General features: G+C 32.5%; 1 protein-coding gene across 1 annotated transcript; it reads left to right on the top strand.

Annotated features, from left to right (window-relative positions):
- The first annotated feature begins 6496 nt into the window (after positions 1-6496).
- On the top strand, positions 6497-25569 carry LOC143041874 (uncharacterized). The gene is made up of 5 exons (XM_076214008.1): positions 6497-6611; positions 12463-12688; positions 16078-16170; positions 21020-21115; positions 24626-25569. Exons 2-5 carry the CDS (start codon positions 12539-12541, stop codon positions 24944-24946), a joined length of 660 nt encoding a protein of 219 aa, XP_076070123.1. The 5' UTR covers positions 6497-6611; positions 12463-12538; the 3' UTR covers positions 24947-25569.
- The last annotated feature ends 225 nt before the right edge of the window (positions 25570-25794 follow it).

The raw sequence follows: 25794 nt of genomic DNA, 5'->3' as shown, positions 1-25794 counted from the left end.
ACTTTCTCAACTTATGTAAATATAAACCGATTTACTTCTTACGTTAAACCGATTTACTCCTCCGTTTTCCCATGGAACTACTGTACCGTTTATCTTACTTGACCCCACCTTATGAGGTATAGTCAGGTATTTAAACTCCTTTCTGTCAGTTCGATAGAACGCCGACCATGCAGACCTATTTGCATGTATTCTGGAATAGTGAGGTCAATAAATTCCCTCAGTGTCAAGAAGACGGAAGACAGATAAAAAGGAACGGAAAATGTTAACTTTCAAATTATACCAAAAACGTTTGTGGTAAATATGATAATCTGTAAATGTGTTATTTTCTAATTGTTTTACACATTTTACCTTCGTTCAGCTAAATAAGTGTCCATGTTTTTGATAAGGAAGCAACCCTTTTATTTTTAGGGGAGGGTTGCATGGATAAATTTGTTTTATTTCTATTTTTTTTGGCTAAATTTAATTGAGCCTAATTTGTCCTAGCTTGCCAACATGATTTTTCTATATTCCAATCATCTTGTATTGCGGTTAGTTTTTCATTCTGCCTTTTTGATTTTGTAAATACTCTTCCAAAATTTGTTTCACCATAAATTCGAGGGTCCTGCCTGTTTATTCAAAATTTTATCTAGGCCCCTACTAAATAGTTATGATTGTATAAAGAATTATGTTTAACGCACACATTTGCCTAATTTGTCTATAAGTCATCGATCATTTACTTTTTCGGGAGGGGAGAGGGGGAGATTTTGATGCGGAATTTTTGTTTTGAAAATTTTCAAGTGGGTATAATGTAGATCTTTTTTTAACTGAAGGTGCTGGCCAACTGTGAAATCAATTTCATTCAGTCAAAATCAGAGCAAAAAATGGTAGGTGAACCTGGTTTTGTGGCAAACCTCGTGCTTAATGGCAATGTTAAAACTACAGCTAAAATCACAAAAAGTAAAATCACAAAATTGCAACATTACATAACAGGAATTCAGTACACATAAATACAAGAACACTCGGGACAGGGAAATACTTAAATAAACAATATTATAGTACATTTTCAAATGTTAACCACAGAATAACACCGAATCCCTAAAATTGATTTAAATAGATTCACATTTATTTGTTATTTATTACATGTATATAATCATTATTCAGCCAATGGTCTCAGATCTGATCTGTTTTCCAGGTCATCTTAATTCTGTCCATAGTAAAAAATATGCCTAAAAAGTGTCCTTTATACCAGAGAACGTATTAAGAACAATTTTTTTTTGGGGGGGTCTATTTCCTTCATCACAAAACTTTCATTGGCAGGTCAGAAATACTTCTGATCAGTTGTTTTACATTCATAAGTCGTATTGGAGCTTTTGAGTTTGTTATGTTTAAAATACTTCCCGTTTTGAAATTCCTTTGCAGTTTGCTATTTTTGCTATTTTGCTTTGCTAAATTGACCAGTAAAGGACAAAGGAATAATTACCAATAAAAGTTAATGTTTTTTTTTTCTCTCAAAGAATAAAATTATGCTAGCCATATGCTCGGAACATCAACTTAACAAGCTTATCAACTACAAAAATGTGAGCTGAATGATGGTCTCAGTTAACATATGAATAAACAAAGAGGCCGATAAACTAAGATGGACACTTACTTCGAATGAATCCAAACTGTTAGTCGTGCATTCAGAATCACATTTATAATCTACTACGTACAATGAGTACATGGGTGCCGAACCTTTTCTAGAAACTGCAGCTTATGGATGTTTTATCCATCATTATTCTAATCATTCACCATTTAATGTCCATTAAAAAGAACTCTGAATTCATAGCTAAACTTTTAATCCCATATACACCTCTACATGATAAATATGTCATTCTCGTCGTTTGTATTTCCACAAAAAAATTATGAAAATTTCCCGTCGTTACATTACACTGACTATACTGAGTGCCCTTTGTTCCACATCTCCAATTTGAGAATTGCACTCAACTTAAGGTTAGAGTCCATTTGAAAAATTTGATTTTAGACGGAGTGTGTGATTCTGATTCAATCCTACAGGACATAATGCTCTGTTTATATTTTAGCTTTCATTGTTTGTCCCGAACTTAATAGGAGCTTATTGTATAAAAACTGCCATTTGCACTGCAAGTAATAGACTATTTCATTTTTTTTGTTATGCATTATTCTATTTCAGTTGTTATTTATCTTTTAGGGCTATTTATAAAACTGATATCCAGCTTAAAATTTATGAGATAGAAAAACTTTCATTTAAAAATGAGGAATTGATAGAACTACATCGAACTTTGGAAAAACAATTTTATGATATAAAAATATTGAACAAAAAAGTAGTTGAAGAAAAAGAAAAACTCAAGAAAGAATTCAACGATTTACAGAAAAGGTAAAATGAAACAATAATATATCAAAGATAATCTCCCTTAACACATTTCAAAACAATGAGGAATGCCATACGTCATACAACTGTTTCGTTGATTCCAATTGATATATAATGGTCACTGCAGTTGTAAATTACCATAAGTGGTGACCACAAAGCGTTAATCACAGTAAAATGATCCGGAAGAACATTTGTTCCAACAAACTATCGGCATTCCCATGGGGCTGAATTTATACAGTAACTTCTTAGGAATAAACAAAATAAGTTAGCAATGTCCTTTAACTTTCCTTTCCGCTATATAGATGATGTTCTCTCTCTAGATAATACAAAATCTGGTGAGTTTGTTGATCGCATCTATCCCATCGAACTAGAGATACTGGATACAACAGATAGAATTAAGTCTGCCTCATAACTTGATTGACATAAAGAAATTGGAATGCTGGTCGGTTGAAAACAAAACTTTACGACAAAAGAGATGATTTCAGCTTCCACATTGAGAACTTTCAATATCTATGTAGCAAAATTCCAGCATATACAGTAGCTGTATATATCTCCCAATTGATACGATATTCCCGGGCTTGCATTTTCTATCATGATTTTGAAAAAGGGTTGCTGCTCACAAGGAAGCTATTAAAGGAGTTCCTTATGGTGACGTTCAGATCATCCCTTTGTAAATTTTCCGGAAGCCATCACGAGTTGGTTGACCTTATGGAATTTCTCATTCAGATGTTATCTCGGATATGTTCCAAATGTCGTAACTTCAATCGGGTCCCCTTTTCACGAATGTGATCTACCAAAGTATACTATTTATTGGGATTGTAATGATATGAGCAACACGACGGGTGCCACATATTGAGCAGGATTTAATTACCCTTCCGCAGCACTTGAGATCACCCTCAGTTTTTTGGTGGGGTTCTTGTTGCTTAGTCTTTATATTTCTATGTTGTGTTTTGTGTGCTTTTATGTGCTTTTTTTATTTGCTTTTTCTTGTGTACCCATGGTGTTGTCAGTTGGTTTTTGATCTAAGAGTTTAAATGTTCCTCTGGTATATTTTGCCCCTCATTTATTAGACATTTGGAATTGTGAACGTTGTGTATTAGTTTAGGTCCTTTATGATAATTTAGCTCTACAACTTTTTCGGTTCTTGATGTCTTTGATTTTCAAATAATATTTTGTTTTTAACATTCCTTTTTTTCACACACACGAGTGTAATGTATGATTAGAAGTTGTCTACTTAAATAAAAGTCACCAGTATCGTCTTTTAAGCGACAGATTATTTTTGAATATAAAGGTAAGCAAAACTACTAAAAAATGTAAGACGCTACAAGATTAGGACATCCATAAAATAAGTCGAAACAGGAGAACCAATTTGAGCGGAACAGTTTCTTAGTTATCAGTAGCTGGTTCATGTTTATAATAAACATACGCGAGAGTAAACATTTAACTGCGTTTAAAACGAAAATTGTTCTAAAATTATACAATTCATTGTTCGTGATTAACTTTAAAAAGAACAATTATAAACAACAAAAGACTCATATGACATTCATAAACCTTTAGGAAAAGTAAGATATGAGTAGTAAGAAAACCTTTACCTAAAATGAGAATTTATTAGACAAACAAAAGAAACTTCACAACTGGAAAATAATCATGAAAACATGACTAAATGTACAGTATCATCAGGATCAAAACACGGAACTAGATCAAGTTTAACACAGACGCATTTTATAGAGAAAAAAGGAAAATCACAAAAATACCGAACTCCATAAAAAATTCAAAAAAGGAATGGCAATATCAAAAGCTCAAACACATTAAACGAATGGATAACAACTGTCATATTCCAGACTTGATACAGACATGTAGAAAACAGTGTATTGAACTGGTTTTATAGCTAGCTAAATCTCTAGATTGTACAGAAGCATGTTTTGATGCATGCAAATAGATATACACTTGCACTGTTCACGTAAATGCTCTCTGTTCGTCATGAAAATCCCATTGTTCCTGTTTTTCAAATTTGTTTTTTGTTTGTTTATTGCATAAAAGTTGTTGGTTTCACATTCAAATGATGTTCGTATTTGTTCATGTTGGGGGCTTTTATAGTATGATAAGCGGTTTAATTTTCATGCATTGTTGAATGCCTTACAATTACATGCAGTTGCTTATGCCTACGTCAAAAGCGCATTCGTACAAACTACTCAAAGGAAGGGGTAAATTGAACGAAATCAAAATGGATGAACTGCGGTGTTTTTTGGTGGGTAATCAGTCCCTTGTGCACTAACGAAACAAGTCATGCTACTCATTAAACGAAATTATCCTTTATGAAGTCGCTTGTGGTGAAAACATAAACATGCAGAGGATCAGTGAGAATTTAAAAGATCTTGCAAGGATAGAAACACCCGTGATCACTTACAGTTGTTTGAAGGGTTTGTCTTGATTTATTTTATGTATTGTTTTTTTAGTTGTTTATCTTTCCGTCGTCTTTAGATTTTTGCTATGATGTTTGCAGTTTCTCGTTAATTTTTAAGTTGTGACATCTTCTTAGTATTTTTCGCCTTTCTGTCTCTTTATTCCCCTTTTCTGAGAGTTACCGTCTAAAATCGTTCACGTGATTGAAACTATGAGTCAACGCCGAGATGAACACGGCTGGGTTCTAATTGGAAAAAATATTGTTATGGTGGCATTTTTTTTAAGATTATTTTTTATCTGTTTTGATGAAGTTGAAATGAAAAGGATTGATCTAAACAAGGAATTATTTACTGCTATGGTTATAACAATAATGCTTCAATCATAATATTATATATATTTATATATGATCCGTTCACTCTATTAAGTCTTTTAAAAATTCAACAGTATATCTCAAATTGAGATAAATTATATATCGTTTTGATTAATTACATCACTGAAGAGACATTTATTGTCGAAGTCCGGATATGGTGTACTATTTTTTGCACCTTTTGATTGCGATATATCATTTTCCGCAAGTTTATTGTTTTTGGTTGGTTTCAAATTAATAATTAAGACCCATTTTGTTACATCTGGTGATCCATTTATTTGGCAATCGCCAATGGCAGAAAGTAAATCATTTCTATTTCATTAAAAAATTAAAATCAACCTTAGAATACTTTAGTTATATCGATTCATTGCGTATAACGTTGTACCTACTTTATAGACTTGAAAATCAGAAGGGTATGTTGAAGACAAGACACAGCATCATTGAGAAATTGAATGGCTCAATACTCAAGTTAGAATCCGAAATTGGAAAAAGGGATAAAAAGATGCAGTTATTAACAAAAGAAAACGACAGCATTAAAACTAAGTAAACATTTAACAATGAAAAGTTTTTATTTCAATTTAGTGTATCATATTTTAGTCGGAAATTGCAATTTCTCCCCATTATAGAAACATTGATATTCACAGAGTGGTTGTACATGAAAGGCAAGTGCTTTTCCATGCATTAAACAAATCGTATAAAACTAAAGTCTAGACAACAGGTGCCCCGAAAGGGTAAGCAAACCCTACTGCTTACGTGGCACCCGTCGTGTTGCTTGTGTAAGTACAAAAACGCTGACAAGTCTTAATTAATAGGTCTCATCCGTATTTCGATTCTACATGATCATGATAAGCAACGCCATTGCTGCAACATGAGGAACAACAATTTGCTTAGACCTTCGGATCAACTGAGATCCTTGTGGATTTTTTCTTAGTTTTATGAAAACTTATTTGTCTATAAGTAGTTTTCTTCTTTTTATAGAACGGTAGTGAGTGTTCGTTGAGTTTCGCATTTTGAATGTCACATTTACTTGCTGCGTTTACGAAAGCAGGTTATAAAAACAAACGTAATCCTCATATATGATAAAAGATTAAAAAAAAGTTGTATGAAATATAAAACAATTTCAAATTTACGCACAACTCATTACCGACTTAATTAAAAATTTCTGTCTCCAATTAAGATACTGAAACATTATTACTAACAGTATAACTAATACAAACACAACATAAAATTTTATGAATATTATAAGGTGCAAGACGAATGAAACTATTATGTTACCGTAGTTGTTTTTATGATAAAAACTTGTATTGTACTAGTAAACATATTTTGTAGAGACCTTCAACTTAATGAAAACTGTACGACAAATAAGCAAGACTTAGAGTCAACGAAGCATAGACTACTTCATCTCCAGTCCAACAATTTCAATCTTGAAAAAGATATACAAGTTTTGAGAAGAGAAAAGGATGACCTGCAGACTAGGTTTGGACAATACGAACATGCTTTACAAAGAGAACATTTTATACAACATGTTTCAAACATAATAAATACACATCAAGCGTATTATCCAAAGTTAATACCGACACAACAGACCAAATCCAATTAACTAATAAAACCTCAATGCGTTGACCTTAATAGACCTTTGATAAGAGAATTACAGGCGTGAAAAATGATTAGAGATGTACAAATAAATATAAATTAACCTTGACCGCAGATAATTGATAGCTTTTAATGACCGTCTATAAGAACGATCACAGACAATATACCATAATTACGAAAGTAGTTATTGTTGATATAAAGCCTGTAAACGTCCAGCATTATTAGAAGTATTTCAAGATACCCAGTCTGATTTGTTCGAGTACTGAAAAAATATAAAACATGATAAAATAATTAGTTTTATTATACAAATATTTGGGCCTAAGGGCAACACGTTATGTTACAGAAAAACTTCCTTGGCGTCAGTGAATAAAAAGCGATGAATGTAAACTAACTGACGCCAACATTATACTTAACTATCCGAGCAGTGTGCGCGGCACACTGTGTGAATGCTTGAGGATATTTTTTCTCTAGTATCATGTAATTCACTCAGTTCTGTCATATTGTAAATCAAGAACAAAACAAATTACATGCTACCTGCAGTTGACACAAAACACACAGTATGTACATAAAATGATAATGTGTTCTCAGATAATTAAGGATAATTTGCCGCTAAAATACTGTGCCTGAGCTAGCCACATATCTTTGACAGAAATGCGTCACCATAGGGGTATTTGCATACACGTGTGTGTACGACTACCAGTCTACTTGTCTCAGAGTACTTTAGCAAGCCGTTCCCGAGCGGTATAGCCTTACTTGATTTTCCACGTGGTACCGCATAAGAGTAAATCTTTGTGGGCATAGACAGACGTGAAATAGAGCTGTTGAGCAATCAAGATGAGACTATTCCTCGTTAAGGCACGTAGGCACCCTAACTACTCAGAAATGTTTTGGGGAAACGATATTATATTTGGCCCAAATAAAATATCATAACCCAAAACGAAATATGTAACGTTATGTTGCCTGCCCAAGTTGCATATTGAGTAACCCCAAAAAATTGAAGATGTTGTGCCTGATGAAGCCTTGTGTCTTGTTAAAATAAAAGTTGATCTAGAGAAAAATTAATGTCAATATAAAATTCCTTAACCACAATATTGAGATCAACGTGAGAAGAAAAGACACAAGGCTAGGATGGAGGACAAGTTACAAAGTTATAACCGATTGTAAAAAACGTTTTCTGCATTGTATCTTGTTATTTAATCTTTTCCAGCGCGGATTTAATATCCAATTTAGAAGTTCTAATGTAACGTTTAAAACAATCTGATTTCCAACGTCCCAGTGTTTGTATCATGCTGTCCTCAATACCTTGAGAACTAGCACTTGTGGCCGCACCTGATCGAAAAGAATGTCCGCTATAATCATTGTCACTATATCCTAATGCTATGAGTATTGTTTTCAGCTTGCTTATAAAATAGTTCCGGGAAAGTGGTTTTCCGGTTTCTTCAACGAAAAACGAATAATTCTGCTTTGCGTTTAGGTTTAATCTTACACTCATCAGCTGGAATAGCAATTTATACGGACAAACGACGCCCTCTATCTTGAATTAGGAAATTATAATACCTTGTCGGAATATATCTGTCTTTGTAGCTTTTAAATTAACAGTTACTTCGGATTCTGAAACGAAATTTATGTCAGAAACGCATAAATTTGAATCTGGATCAAACACAGTTCTACATGTAAACTCATTGCATCTCAGGAAACCATAAAATGCCAGAACACACGCTGTTTGAAATGTTAAATCCATATAATCATGATTGAAAAATCCACATTGAAAACAAGTTACTATTACCTGTAAAAGTTTAAACGTTATTGGCAACTTTTGTCGTAATGACTTAACTCAGATTTTTTAACTCCATTTAACACATTTTGCAAGCGTAAGTATGTATGACCAAATTTATCACAAAGTGGGTTCACATTATCAAAATCAACTCCATGAAAACGAACTCCAGCGAGATATTATTTGATTGTTGAATATTTCAGTTTTAACACTGATTGGCAATGGGCCACAAAATAGATCAATAAATCTTCCGAAACTTAGACATATTGAAACTCATTGAGTTGAATCCAGTGATATGATTGCCACAAAATTGAATAAAACATTTATATCCTGTTCAATAAACATTGCGGGTATTCACATTGATACTTTTATTCCATAAGCTGTCGACTGCTTGATCTAACTCCACAGAATTTCGGAATGAGGAGGGCAGGTGCATGGATTTGGCGAAGCGTCCGGAGCCAATTGTCGAAACCGCTTCATCTGGTAACGAGAAAGAGCATCTGCTATGTTATTTTCTTTCCCTGGTACATGTACAGCATGTACAACAAAATTAAATTTAGCCGCACACCAAGTTAAACGGCGAACAAGATTCATAATTACGTTACACTTTGAACGACCCTTATTAATAATGTACACACTAGACATATTATCACAATGAAAAAGAATGCGTTTAGTAGACCATTCATGCCCCCATAAAATAGCAGATATAACAATCGGATACAATTCTAAGTAAGCCATTGAGAAAGACTCCTCATCGGGCCGAATAAAATCGTTGGGCCAAATGCCTTGAAACCACCTTTTCCTAAAATAACCTCCGTATCCGATTGTTGATGAAGCATCCGTAAATAAATGAAAATCGGACGCATTAATAACGTTATCGCTGATAAAAAATGATATACCATTCCACTGACTTAGGAATTTAAACCACATTGCCATGTCATCTCTACATCCCTTTGTAATTGTAACGTGATGATAAAGTTCTCTAACGGAGTGTGCTAATGTCAATAAATACGACACAAACGATCTCCCTGGTATAATTACTTTACATGCATAATTGAGATAACCCAATAAACTTAACATTTCATGCTTAGTACATGAACGTCTATTAAGATAGCTGTATAAAATATCCTTAATTCGAACAAGCTTCTCATCAGGTAATTTAGCAATCATATGCATTGAATCGAGAATGATGCCGAGATATTCTAATGAAGTAGATGGACCAACTGTTTTATGAGCGCTGAGAGGAATCTTTAAACTATTAAATACATATAACATTGTGTTCATATTCCTTGTAGCATCTACGGAAGGATTGTTAATCAGGAGAAAATCGTCTAACAAATGTAACACGTGCCGCAAACCGTAATTATTTTGTAAGATCCAACATATTGCCACTGATAATGTATCGAATATCTTGGGACTTGAACGGCAACCAAATGCTAAACGAGTATAAAAATAGTACATGTCATTCCATTTTAATCCATAAAATCGCCATAAAGAATTATGTACAGGTATTAATTTGAATGCATCGGTTACTTCACACTTACATAATTGACTTTTAATTCCTAATGACTTAATTATTTTTATAGCGTCGTCAATTCTTACATAGGTTAATGAATAGTCTTCCTTATTTATCAAATCATTGATGCTATGATGCTCATCATTGTTGTGAGGAGCCGAAAGGTCTAGAATTAATCGTTTCTTTTTTGAATATTTTCCTTCAACAATACCTATCGGACTAATTCTATAAGTATCAAACGGAGGTTTTGTAAATGGTCCAATAAGGTATCCTTTACGAAGTTCGTCATCTACCAGTTTCGTAACATCATCGGGAAATTTCTTGGTAGACAATAAATTCTTACATTCCAAAGATTTACTTGGTAGTACGTTTATGCCTGTGTCAAAACCGTATCGAAGTCCATTAATTAAATTAAAAACAAAATTTTTATCTGGATAATGTGTAAGTTCAAATTCAAGTTGATCGATATCAATAGGCGTAGACACTAGTCAATTTTTTGCCTGCGCTTGTTCTTGTGACGGCCTACTGTTCGTAGTAGTACCAGTAGATGATCTAGTATTGACATGGGCGAATGAACATTTTGTCCCCTTGAAACATTTTCCTGATAAGAAATTGTTACACACTTCCCGACCACGAAAGAAAAGAACAGGGCGTCCTCGTATATCTGTATTGGAATCAACACGATCGTTACTCCCAACTTGTGATTTCTGAAAATGAGTTTGATTATAAGTTGGTTTGGATCAATTATTCAATTGACCAAAGCTTGGTAACGTTTGACAAACAGCTGTGAGATGCCCAAGACTACCGCATGTTTCACATTCCTTAATTATTTGTCCACTTGTGATGGATGAATAGAGTTTTTCGTCTCTGATGGACCAACTTTACCGTGGGTCAGTTTGTTAGCAGCTACCTTATTTGCGAAAGCCTTGTGATACTCGTAGAAAACGGGACCTTTATATCTTGCAGAGATATCAATGACATCTTGAATATACATATCGAATTCGATTCGTCGGTCTTGCTTTTCACAGATAATATTTTTGTAAATATTAAAAGCTTCTAGAAATTCTTGTATAGACAAGTTTCTTTGAAGGCGGGGATCACGATGTTTGATTAACAGAACGGACCCGTCAGATTCATCAACGGTTTTGTAATCTTGTACGTTTTCTTGATTGTTAAGAAGGGTAGCCAGATTAATGTACTTGCCTTCTAAAATCTGCTTCCGAACGTTCGGCGCCACTGCTTGAACATGCGGAAACATGCCTGAGGAAACCTTGGTAGTGTGATAAGATCCTGTATCATGATGTACTCCATTATTTATATCACTAACGACTGCAGGTTGACTAATGATATTTGATTCTCGAACTAAAAGCGACTGAATTAAAGTTCCTTGATTTTGAACAGTTTGCTCCATGTTGTTTAAACTGGTGGTAAGTTGAGTTGTGAAATAACCAAATAATATTGATTTGAATTTTGCACTTCTATACTGCTACTAACTATCAATGCAACTGACTGAATAAACCTGACAAAGATCGAAAAATTAACACGTGCACCAAGTCATGAGACGGTTAAGAAAACATTGCCGTCTCTACCACAGACATCATAAATCTAGTAATAAAATGTGTATCGTCCACCTAAATAAATAATGATTTTAACAGAAGCCGAGTCGGACAGAACATGAAACATTAATATAAACATCAATTAAAAATTTCTAAATAATATAATTACTATTCTTAAGAAATAAGTCAAAACCTAAACCACCCCTATTTATAATATTCATTAAAGAAAAAAAAAACCAAAAATAACAAAAAGGCAAGAGCCTTAGAAACGGGACGAAAAGCGTGTTTCGCATCATAATCAATTGTTCATATTATCTGATAATGTACGTATATTATTCAACGTCGATGAGCGTACTTGGTATTCTATAATTACTACGTTTTATGTAATGTTATATAAAAAGGTGAAACAATATAAATTGAAGCATAAGATAGTTGCCCATAGCTTCCTCCTCAGAAACTGTAAAACAAAACAATAACATTTACCTTAGCGTGCATAATTTCTCAGGGCTTATATGTCATAGGGTATCAATGAATACATTGGTACCGGTTTCGGAATCTATAACGACGTTGTCTTTCAGTTGTAACTTACGCATTAATTCACTTTAACAGGACGTCTAATATATTTCTCTTTCACAACGCCTTCCATATACGTGAAAAGAATCTGTATGTATAAAAATATTACATAATTTAATCTGCCAAAGGGAGATTAATGGTCACTGACTACTTGCTGGCAGTACAGCTTAAAATAATGTCTATAAATGAGTACAACTACTAGTAAAAAAATCGTTAAGCGTCTTGGTTTGCTTCTTATGGTCTGACTCAGTATTTGTTATAGTATTAATGATATTATTATTTCTTTTACTTTTATACCATAAATTATTCATTCAGGCTAAGCAGTGTTGCCGGAGAAAAGTTAACAAAAGGCAACCCATCTATTACTGATCTGGGAGACCCAAATCGACCAATGAAAATCGGTGAGAAGTATGGGGAATTGTATGATAATGAATGGACCGACGCTATGGAAAATGTGCAAAATGTGAAGAAATACTATGGTGATTTGAAAGATGTTGAAATGGAGGAAATCCTGATACGTCATCTTCACAGATTACTTAAAGTAAATAATAAGCTATGACTCGGCTCAATTATAAATTTTGATTACTAGATTTCTAGATTATCTATCTCAAATTCAATGAAGCTGATAAAATAAATAGCATATCAAAATGTGTCACCTACTGAATATTTCATATCATATATGAATAAAAGATTTTGAACGAACAGAAGTAAATTGCCAAATAAATTGAAAAAAAACATAGGTCAGCATATTGTTTTTTAATTAAAAAAAACCCAACATGTACAGATGTAGGGACTTAAAAATTTAAGCAGTTTCCAATCCTTTTTTCTATAGAAATTTGTTTATGAAATATATATGAAGTTATTTTTCTGCTTCACATAACTTGTTAACCCTGAGCAAATGGTGCAAGTTTTTGTAAAAGCTTTTAGATTTTTTCGAATAAAACGAAAACAATTTAAAATTACTGTTAAATTATTATGTTCGAACATAACATGCATTATTTCATCAATTCGTATACATTGCAAATATCGAAGAAGATTGATTTTTTTTTATCTTTGCTTTGCAATTTTGCAGCAACATATGGACTTTTGATATTTCGACCCCTTACACTACTATTCCCCATGCTCAGTTGAAAGATCGACTACACCTTCTCATTTAACAGAGCTATTTCTATAAAAATGGGAATCGTAGATACAAATTTCTTGTTTTGGGTTAAAATAGTTTATATTTTGTGAAGAACCACACTGAATCTACCAGAAAATATACTGAAGATGATATTATCAAAATGCTGGACTTTTTGATCGACAATATATTTGATGAGTTTGGAGGATTCATATTTTAACAGACAATCGGTATTCCAATGAATACTAATTGTGTACCCCTACTAGCCGATTTGATTTTGTACTCGTATGAAGCAGATTTCATATAAACCCTTCTAAAAAAACAAACAGAAAAAGCACCTGGCGAAATTCTTTAATTTCACTTTCTGATATATTGATGATGTCCTATCACTGAATAACCCATATTTCAGCCAATACTTGCATCTCATATATCCCAGTGAACTTGAAATTAAGGATACTACTGATACTAGAAGGACTGCTTCATACCTTGATCTTTTCCTCAATACTGACACAGATGGACGACTTCACACGAAAATCTATGATAAACGGGACTATTTCAACTTCCCAATTATCAATTTCCCATTTCTCAGCAGTACCATACCCTCTGCCCCTTCGTATGGTGTTTACATATCTCAATTAATACGTTATAACACTATACGGACTTCATATACAGGAGTGTGCTCCTAACGCAGAAACTGCTCCATCAAAGTTATGAGGAGGACAGATTACAAATGACACCCCGTAAATTTTACGGACACCATCACTAATTGGTTGATCCATACGATGTATCTTTGTCCAAACTAACTATGGACATTTTTACCACGTGTTAAATTGTGGTTTGTCATTACGTCGTCTGATCTTTTTATTACCGAACGTGACTTATTCCCGAATGTGACTGTTTTGCTGAGTGTGAATTCGTATTGCTTTAAGACGTGGCACGGTACTTTTCAATCCAAAATTAATTTGTTGTGTTTTGATGTTGTGTTTGTTGTTGTCATCGGATTTTGTCAAATGTCTTAACGTTTGAAGTTGTGAATCGTATTTTTTTTTCTGTTGTATACGTGGGTGTGATTTAATTTTGGATCAACGAAATTTACACGATATATTTGATTTGCAGTTTGATCAGAAGAAACAACAACAAAGCTAGATAATACAATTAATTATCTTATTACTACTACAATTAAATATAAATTAGTATTATAAGTTTAACTGTTATTTATATAAGTTAGATAAGTCATACAAATCTTATCTTGAATTTCATCCAAATTCTTTCTTTATTTTCGGAACACGTTTTAGAAATTAAAATGTGACGTCACTCTGGGCGTTGCATTGACTATGGCTAACATTGCTGTGAATTTGTAATGTATTCGTTTTAATTCTATAGCTCGTCGCCACTTCAGTTTAATCATGTATATCTATAGTCATTTTATCAAATTTACTGTTTGCAAAACTATGTTTTATTCTTGATAATAATGATGTTTTTGTCCTAGGCGGATAATCCTGGCCTCACAACTTTTTGGAACTTTTGTTCCTCGGCGATCTTCAACTTTGTAGTTGTTATGGATTTCAAACTATTTATATCTGAGCATAGTTTTGTGTGGACGTAGCGCACGTCTGGCGTATAAAAATATTTTTAAACCTGTTACCTTTTGATTGCTATTATTCGTTTGTTTCTCTGTCATATATTTTCTCCCACTTATCTGTTTATTTATTGTAACCCTGTCGTGTAAAGTTGTCATTTTAATGTTATAATTAACACTGCTATTAAAGCGGGAGGTTTGACATGCCACAAAACCAGGTTCAACCCACCATTTTTTCATAAAGTGCCCAGTACCAAGTCAGGAAAATGGCCTGTGTTACATTATAGTTCGTTTCTGTGTGTGTTACATTTCGGTGTTGTGTCTCTGTTGTGTCGTAGTTCTTTTATATTTGATACGTTTCCGTCAGTTTTAGTTTGTAACCCGGATTTGTTTTTTCTCTATCGATTTATGAATTTTGAACAGCGGTTTACTGTCGAAACTGGAACAAAACACAGTATCCAATACTCTCATAAAATTAAAGGCTGACAACATTGAACTCCTGGGTTTTGATTTTTTGAAGTGCATTTATGTTTTGCCATCTATTGTTATAATATTATTGTTTCATGCAGATCAATGAGCAATAAGAGACATATTAAAAAAAGTTGTATTAATGACCTTATTTTATACAAGATATAATTTTTGCCGAAAATACTACTTACAAAAAAAAACAACCTTTAAAGTCCCTACAACACAATGAAGATATCATGCATGTTTAAAAATAATTTAGAATATATAATTGAATTATAGAAATAATATTTCATAAATCATATACAATGTTCATATTTGTTTCAAAGAAACTTTTTGGAAGCTACATGTGTCAAAAGGTGTCTGAAGTTGTACCATTTCTCAGTATTGATAAATCACGCTGAATGATGAACATGGGTTTGTCCTTATCTCCTCTCTTTAAAAACAAACGTTAAAACTTTAAAAGCCGTAATCTTTGGTTACCTTTTGTTATTGGAGTCCAGGGTAGCAACACTGAATTATAGAAGTAAATAAAAAGATAGAAACCTTTGAAAGTTTTTTTTAATGTTTATTTTTGTTAGTCTAAAATTAACTTATAAATATAAAAGATTTATCAAGAAAACCAAATTGTCTAGAAATCCTTTTCGCCTTTGTAATTACAAAATAGGAGAACAATTTAAATCACTTTCTTTACTTAAATTTTGCAAAAATTGTACAATTTTTTTTTTTTATAATGAATTTGATTGTCATTATCATTGTTTTAAAGTGTTGTTATAAAGACTGCTTTGAGATGGCAGACGGACAGTTACAAAAACTAGGAATGACGTTTGCAGAAACGATGAGTATGAGTTCTATGTCAGTATGTATATTTACTTTCAATTTTACAAAATTTCGTGTTACCTGTTACCAGTTTTAGACAGATACACATGCATAAGATTGTTTGCGTCCCGACTAACATAAAATATGATGTCGTCAAGCAGAAATCATTTAGCATTTGCGTATTTATGAGATTTTATATGTATTTGTTCACATGCAATGATATAATATACACTAGAGAAAAAATGTTAAAAAAAGTACAAATAATAGTACGAAGTTGAAGAGCATTGAGTACCTAAAAAATTTGGCCAAATACAGCTACTGTAATCTTTTCCGGAATGAGGAAAGCCTTAGTTTTTAAAGATTTCAAAGTTTTGTAAACAGTTAATTTATAATTTTGACCATATCAATGATAACTCATGTCAACACCTTAGTGCTGACTACTGGGCTGGTGATAACCTAGGGGAATAAAAACTCAACCAGCAGTATCATCCATCCGGTGGTTGTAAATAAACTCATCATAGATACCAGGATTGAAATTTTAAATTCGCACTAGACTTGTGTTTCGACTACAAAAAACCTTCAGTGACGCTTTCAAGAATAAAAAATGTTTCCCTCCCCCACCAAAAAAAACAAAACAACACAAACCCGCAGGTTAAGTGCATTGAGGACCAACAATTCCTAAAAAAAATTGCCAAACACGGCATAGGTTATCTATTCCTGAGGTAGAAAAGCCTTAGTATTTCAAAAATTGAAAAGTTTCATTTATTGCTCCGAGATAACACATATTTTCAGGCTTACAAATAGTTTTGTGCAAATAAGGTACTATTTTAGTATGAGCTGACAATGCCGAAATTGTTTCATATTTTCACAAACTATAGTTTATACCGTGCTATTTTGCCAAAGTATAAAACAGCTATACGTCACCGAGCTTGTTTTTAGTGTCATAATCTGTTTGTTTCGGTCCTGATATTCACTTTTTTCAGAACACTACAATTGAAAACTACGAGTACATTTTAAACTTCAGTTTCAAGGTTATATTTCGTGTAAGGTCATATTCATCTTTTCACATCGTGACCTCTTTTTTTTTTTTTTTTTTTTTTTTTTACAGTAAACTATTATTTGATAGATTGAATAAAATGCCAATGTTGACATACAAACAAATCTCTAGTTTATCACTAAGACCATATACATTCTTAGATCGGTATCCCAGTGTATATAAAGTGCGAATCCAGCTAGTTCATTTTCACTGTCATATGCGGGTATGTCTATTGTAGAATAAAGGATCATGGGAAAACTGTATTTGTTTACGTTTTGAAAATACCAAATTAATTGATTTGAAGGAAAGTTTTTACATATTTTCATTGTGATATGTCTTTATTATGTAAAAACATAGCATTAAAGTTCAAATAAGTGTTATAAAAGCAACATAATATAGCATATCGATTTTTGAAAGCGATCCATTTTAACTATAGATGCGATGAATTATCACTGTTAGTGCAGTCATTTCTGATGTGGAATTTTCGAGGATGCGAGGAATTTTTATTGTAGAATTACGTGATAAATGCACTTGAAACAAATGAAAAAACTTAGTTGATGACTTTAGAATTTATGATAAATGTATTTTCAAATTGAAATACAAACTCCTCATTCATTCTTTATCAAATATATAGCTTTTCAAACTTGTAACAAAAACGCTTCTCAAAATGTCATATTGTATTCTTCAAATTACGTTTTTCCTTGAATTAAAAAAAAAATTAAAAGATATTTCTGTATTTTTTTTTAAGTCAAAGTTTGATATTGCGGAGTTTAAGTGCAGTCTGTGTAAAATAGAGACGAGTACATTTGAGGACGTTATCTTCCACGCAATAAATACACTTGCGAACAGAGAAATATGCATCTTGAAACGCAATGGTGACAGAAAAGCTTATAAAAGATTTACTTTCCCCAGTTGTACCCTCAACTGCTTCAATTTCCATATTCTGAAAAAGACAGTTTTGGTAGAACAAATGTTCTTGACTCGATTGTTGCTTGCATGATTTTAACTGTATAAGGTGAAACGGTATGTGACATAAATTATCCACAGTCATTAATGATGAAATGTAAGGTGTGGGCGAACTTTTTTGTTTGCATTGGTACGTGAAGTAGAGCACCCTTGATACAAAAAAAAATATCCGTAATGAACAGCTCGATACCAGAGGAGGATTTAGGGGGACAGGGGGTTGCCCCCTTTTTGGGAAAACATTTGGTTACTTTTATATGGAATCACTGGAGCGGGCCGCCTCTTAGGTAGTCATTGGACCCCTACTTATAAAATTTCTAGATCCGCGAGTGGATACTACCACAGAGGTCAAACAATGCACATTTGGGTAATTGTACACAACATGCATGCTACAATTCATGTTTGATGATCTTAGACCCTTTGGACCTCTATGTGGGATATTTCGGTAACTTGGTAAAAACCCCCAAACTGGATACAAGGTTACTAGATTCATCATGTCAAAGAACCCCAAATATCCATAAGGTCTCTTGTCTATAAAAATGCATGCATGGGATACATTTGTTATTGAAGGCATGACTGTAACAATAGGATGAAGATAAAAAAAATATCTTATTCTGGGGTCTCATTGGGGGGGGGGGGGGTCTGATCCCTGATCCCGCTTACTGCTTTATCAGATTCCCGTATCCCTCTTATACTATACAGTTCTCATTTTTTAAAATTTTCCGTGTCCCGCTATACTTTATTTCTCGTTTTCATGACACAATCATTTGACTATCACGTGTCACGCTTACAAAAAAATCGGCAATTCCGCGTCACGCTTATACCCCAACGCGACCCACTATTCTACTCTTTTCTGACTCATATTAAGCCCATTATAAATATATTAAAAAAAGTGTGTTTTTTATCCCTTTTTATCCCGTCTCGTTTAGGGTTGAGCCACAGATAGATAAGATGTCATATGTGACAATGAGACAACTCTCAAAACGAGTCACAATTTATAAAAGTATACCTTTATACGTCAAAATACGGTCTTCAACATGGAGTCTTGGCTCACACCGAACAGCAAGTTATAAAGGGCCCCAGTGTAAAACCTTTTAAACGGGAAAACCAACGATTCAATCATTATCAAGATGTACGTAATTAGTGGTGAAGTGTCATGGAAATGGATAAAAAAAACAAGGATATGGAAATGGATAAAAAAACAAGGATAAAGATCCCTATACGATTCATAAGAAATTTTTAAAATGGAATACATTTGAAATAAATGTTATTTCTATTGAATTTATTTATAGTGTTTTAAAACCAAACTTTCCTCCGTAAGTTAAATTTTATCAAATCCGTCTCTTACTTTATCTATATTGTTTGAGCAAGTCGGCTAAATTAAGGCTTTACAGCTAATTTCCTAATGCATGTAAAGCAAAACTTTGGTTGACTTGATTGCTTAGTTTGTATAATTTTTTGTTTATACAAATTTTGTAAATAAGATTGACATCTTTAAACAATATGTATCGGCATAGTTTAACCTGTATTTATATAATTATTATATTTGAATTAAATTGGGTGTTATCATAATGATTGTACAAAAAAAAAAAAAAGCAAGCACGCTAACTAAAGTCTTGCTTTACATGCTTAAAAAAATACGCCGTAATAGATAAAAAAATAAATAATAAATATATCATACAGTGAAAATGCGCCGCATATACAATACTAATGAATCGCTCTACAGTGAAAATGAAAGAATAGTATCATTATTCGACAGTAAACATGTCTCGCATAAAGAAAGCATCATAGTGGAATTCAGTTCAATATGAAGAAACTGAACGACAAAACCTATTCTACGTTATACAACTTTAATAATTGTGTTGAAATGAATATTTTTTCTGCAACAACATCTTACCTGTTAGTTATAAAACTCCTGCACGATCTGTTCGTGAAATGTCCTAAATATTCACCTATTTTGGTATATATTTCACAGCTATTTGGATTTAGGCGCGAAAAAACCCCGTTCGCATCTCTTACTTTGTTTTATTAGTATTATGTGTTTCTTAACATATACTTTTTAACTAATTTTCTTCATTTTCTTCAAAAATAAAAAAAAGTCGTCTGTTTATTTATCATTCTACATCAAAAATTTCTGGCATATACAGTGAAAATGATATTTTAGGATCCGCACTTTACATACACTGTATCCGACTATAGCTAGGTAGGTGCTATTCGCGTAGTGCCCAGAGCTTTGATTTGATTGCTTTCTTTTATAGGTAACTTTCTAAATTTAGTTTTAGGAAGTATTAAATTAAAAACTAAAAAATAATCGAAATTATGGTTGCATTTCAATTTGGCAAACATATTTGTTGACGCAGGGCTGATCGTTGTTGTTCCATTTTGTGGTCAGTTTTTATATACGTTGACACTTTCAGTCGTGAATGTCCCTTGGTATATTTTACCACTCTTATAAGGATAAATATGAGAGATATTGAATAGGTGGGTGCTCCGGCACATTTTATTTACAACTACTTTTATCGTTTCTTTACTTGTAGGAGTTTCACGTTCTCTAGAACGTTCTCTTCAAAGTTCTTTTCAACTTTCTCTCACGGGACTTGTCCGCTATCGGACTTGTGTCGGTATTTAGCTTTATATGGGGTTTACCACCTCTTTGTAAAACATTTTGATACCGTAGAAAAAGATTTAAATTTTAAAGATTGAAAATGCTTTAAAAAAACAATAAATGCAACTGATAGTGTTTAAGCAAAGTGAAATGCAATAATTTGCACAATAAAAGCAGTTACGGATTTCATCAATTTCATGAATTTAGCAAACCCTTAACAATTCCAATCATTATTATATAGATAACTAATGACTGCTTGTTTACTTTAACATTTTATTTTCCAAGAAGGAGGAAATTGTAAATTTACCTGTATGTAGAGAGGCGTCTATTCACAGAAGAGCAAACTCTGAAGCTTTCGCAAAGTATTTATACGAAGAAAAGGTAATTTTATCATACAAACATGTAACACATTCCCAATTTCCCATTTCCGTTCTCAATTTTAACTATAATAATTGATTTCTTTAAAAAAAAATTACTGGTTTAAAAAGTTGGAAACTTGATTACTTATTGATATATTTCATTGTTACGATATATGCCGTTTGCAGTTTGCATAACAGGTACTTTAAAACATTTATCATCTGGTTAAAAAGTAACCAAAAGGAAGGAAAATCAGATGCACAAATGAATTCAGAGCACAATATCAGAAATAGTCGGTAACAAAGCAGCTAAGAGGACGTTTGTATCGATTTCCGTTATATTGGCTAGAAATTGTTTTTCTCTAACGAATTGAAATACATGTATTCATAACACTACATACCACTTAAATGATAATTATTTTGTTGCACCTGCCATCTATTTTTTTCAGGATAATAAAAAAAAACATACACATGTATAGAGCTGTGAGTCTTTTTACAGCTTGATCAAAACCTTATCAGTCAAATTCTGAACTTGTGATTTTAAATCTTCAATTGATGAGACAGTAGTTTACTAATCTTCAAATCTCGTAAAGCAATTTAGAAAAGACAAATCAAGGTAACAAGACCGAGTGAAGTGCATGTACCCCAAAAAGGAGGGTGTCTTCCCAATTGTCCCACTTTTTGAAGTTATTAAAGAACGCCGGAGCGAGGCGAATATATTTTGGGACCTTTTTTTGGGCAGAAAAAAACATAAAATAAGTGTAAAATGCACTTTTTAAACGGTTCCTGGCGTGGAGCATGTATATTCTACAGTTGCTGTAAAGTGTAAGGGTTGGACATTTTTTATGCTGTGATCTCCCCATTGATTGTCTATCATAAAATGATAGTATGGATCTAAAGCTATTTACTGATATATTTGATGTGGGACTTGCCAGTAAAACAAAGACATGGAAAATTCTCGTTTGTTGTATGTTAAGTTAGCATAACCTCACAGATTTCTTATTGTGAATAAGAAATTCACCGGGAAATTTACAATACCAGCGACACGAGTGAAAAAAGTCAAACAAGCAATTTTTATCCAAATGTTTGGTTGATATGTTTCACCCAACAAAATTAAGGGAGGTTAGGGGTTAAACATGTTTTTGTAGATAAATAATATTGCTGTAGATTTTTTTTCATGAGAGGATAATAGAGTACTACTTTATGTTTGGTTGAATTGTGAAATAGAGGTCTCTACGTTCTTGTTCAATCCTGTGTCGCTTTGAAGGTACCATGGTTGTCATTCTCAGCCTAAGCAACGTGTTACTGTAATTTGAATTTCAAAATGACTGAATGACGTTTTTTTTTGACGCACTGGTCATCTCCACCATAGCGAATCACATGACTTTGACATAATCAGTAATTACCAGCGAAAAATATTTTTATAAGAATTGTCGCATAAAAATTAAATACGCGGGAAATGGCAAAGTTCACGAAGTCTAGTTTGATTAATCATTTTACAAAAACAAAAAACAAAAAAGTCCAAGCAAAGGGGGGCGTACGCCCTCTACGCCCCCCTCTGGATCCGCCACTGGCTTCAATACCCCAAAACAATGTAAAGACAGTTGTTGGCTTCAGCTAAATCTGACGTTGAGTGTTAGCAGTATTCGAAAGAAGTGCTGTAAAAATATACATGTACCCGGACTTCCCTAATAAAATTGCAAAACAAACCATCTCTCCATCTACCAGTTCGTGTAGAGTGTAGAATGCAAATGAATTTATACTTTCTTTTTTTAAATTGCATGCATTTTTTCTATATCTATTAAAAGACTTTACCAAAAAAAGTCATTAAAATTTCTATATTTAGTGCTATTTTCATTTATTTTTATAATTAACATTGTAGATATATTTCATAAATCAGAAATATTATCCTTTTTTTAGTCAAATACTAATGACTTAATAAACATTTCAAATATTTTGGCCACGAGCATCACTGAAGAGACATGTATTGTCGAAATGCGCATCTGGTGCAACAAAATTGGTACCGTTTACTTTATTATGTATATTCTTTTATAAAATTCTCATTAAATGTGCCATAACTAATTCTTGTTTATTTAGCAAAACAAACAACAGTTATCTTGTTTATCTAAGAATATTTTACTTCATAAAATAATGTGGGACAATCAGAACTTTTCATGTGGTTCAATCAGAACTTTTACATTTAAAAAAATGGGACAATCGGGAATAAACCAAAAGGAGCGAGCCCTGTTGCGTCGCCAAGATAAGTGTCTGATGTGATAAATGCGTCACTTTCTCATGCAAATACACACTCTAAATGTCACTATTTAGAAAAGGACATCGGTACAATTCTTAAGCAGTGGACTATACCGTTAAAAAAAATATGAAATCGTGAAAACACGTCACTAATTAGTTGGAATTACTGACACTTTGTGTAGGTCCACCAATTTGTGACAGTGGCTAAAAAACGAATTCTAAATATGTCAGATCTTGCACCACGAGTTTCTTCTTTGTTTGCATATGATATTTAAAAATAAAGAAAGTGAAAAAAAGACTTTTAAAACTTTGACCTTTAAGAACTTAACATGAAGGTGTTTTGAATCCTACCAGTTTTAGTTTCACTTCTATATTGCTTTGTCCTCAGTGATGTTTTAACATACATCTTTAACTGTATCAAAATAAATAAAAAAAAAATGCAATGGCTAGACTGTAAAAAAAAATTTGATTGAAACGGCAAAATTTTTGCAAAATGTAACTTTTAATTTAATTTGATAAAGGTTCCAAAATCTTAATAATTCTATAGAAAATGAATTTGACATAACAAAAACCTCAATTTCAACAATTACTAAGAAATAGAAGTATATCGTTTTTGACAGGATATTTTTATATCGAAAGGAAATTGAAAATGCAGAATGGTATTTTTCTTACACTATCCAGCGTCTTATTTTGTGATATCATCCTAACCATTCATCTTTCTAAAAGTATTTCTTGACTCTGATGTCCTAAACCTGTGTTCGTGATTTTCAAGGAAATTCTTGATTATCATTTTATATTAATATGTGTATTATCTAAATTAACAAAGTGATTTCTAAATATATATCATTATTGTTGATAGCTAATCAGCTTTAAAAGGGCACTAGCTGTCAAATTCATGTTAACCAATTTGACTTAAATTCTCATATTAGCTTTATAACAATGTAAAACATTTATTCTAATTATATAACGTCTAATTTTTCTATGTCTGCTTGATTTTAATGTTAAGGTTACAAAAATACGGATTCAATGAGGTCTAATATGCTCACTTGCAAGTGCATAATTCATCATCTTTGTTTCTTGGCTTTTTTGACAAAACTGAACCATACTGACTGCTTATAGCGAATTAAAATTTCACTATTTCACTATCATCAATGATTTAACATAAACAAATCATAATTTAAATGTTTTACGCATCTTGTAGATAAGAACTTATATACTTTGAAAATAGTATAACACCATCAGCTGACACTTATGCATAATCAAATTCTTTATGTTTATTTAGATAATGTGCAAAAATATACTGAACGATTGGGACTACCATCACAAGCATGAAAATGTTACCCAGCTGTTGATGGAGACGACATTTTTTGAGAAATGTGTATATCTCTGCTGGTCTATGGCGATCCAGGAACCTGTAATGTATTTAGATGACGATTTGAAAGAAGGTATACCGTTGGACAAGAATACGTATAAAGAATTTGTTAAGAGTGGGGATACAGTAGTGTATGTCGTCTGGCCAGCACTGTTTTTACACAGAAATGGACCTTTGCTTTATAAAGGAGTTGCACAGGCATCCTGGAAAAAAGCGGAACAATTTGTTTGAAATCTTGTGTTATTTGAATACACTTGTCTGTGATAAGATACTGGTTGTACCAATTAAGCTGTTAACACGCTTTTATTTATTATGCGAATTGATTACGAATTAAAGAATAAAACTAATTATATTCCATACTTGATATTTTGAATTGTTAGTTTGGGAGGTAAAAAATGGAAACCAAGGTTCGTGATCTGTGACGTTAGTATATAGGAACGTCTGCATTACAAATAATAATTCTAGAAACTATAAAACTCTTTGTGAAAGGGATATTACATATTGAATAATTAGTACAGATAGTTAAACAAAATTTGAAACACACAATATGTTACAATAATAATATATGTATGAATGTTAAATGTATTACTTTATTGCATGATGGCTGTTATTTCTTCATACAACTTTTGTATTATACATGATATTTTTTGTATTTTTTACATGATCACTACGAAGATATATAAAAACACTAACTAAATTTGCAGATGCAAAATAATAGAAGACCCCTCCTAGGGAGAACATTTTTTTGCTATTAACAATTAGCCTTTCAAATTGATAGTTGGAGTTTCATTTTCATTGTCATAAGATTCATTCAAAAAATATCAGTCTCCACCTGAAAGAGTATGAAGAAGATTTAATTTAAGTCTGACGTATATTTTGATTTAAAACATTATACAAAAAAAATGGTTGGATAACTTCTGTTAACTTTTAAGCAACACAATACCTTATATCTGTAATGTCCTGTATATTGTTATAATACATATTGTCTATAAATAGGCATCACAATTGACTTAAAAATTAAATCACAAAAATAATTAACTCTGAGAACAATTCAAAAAGAAAAGTCCTTGATATTTTGA

The sequence above is a fragment of the Mytilus galloprovincialis genome, chromosome 8 (genome assembly GCF_965363235.1).
Source record: "Mytilus galloprovincialis chromosome 8, xbMytGall1.hap1.1, whole genome shotgun sequence".
Lineage (NCBI taxonomy): Eukaryota > Metazoa > Mollusca > Bivalvia > Mytilida > Mytilidae > Mytilus > Mytilus galloprovincialis.
This window is presented reverse-complemented; position numbering and strand designations above follow the sequence as displayed.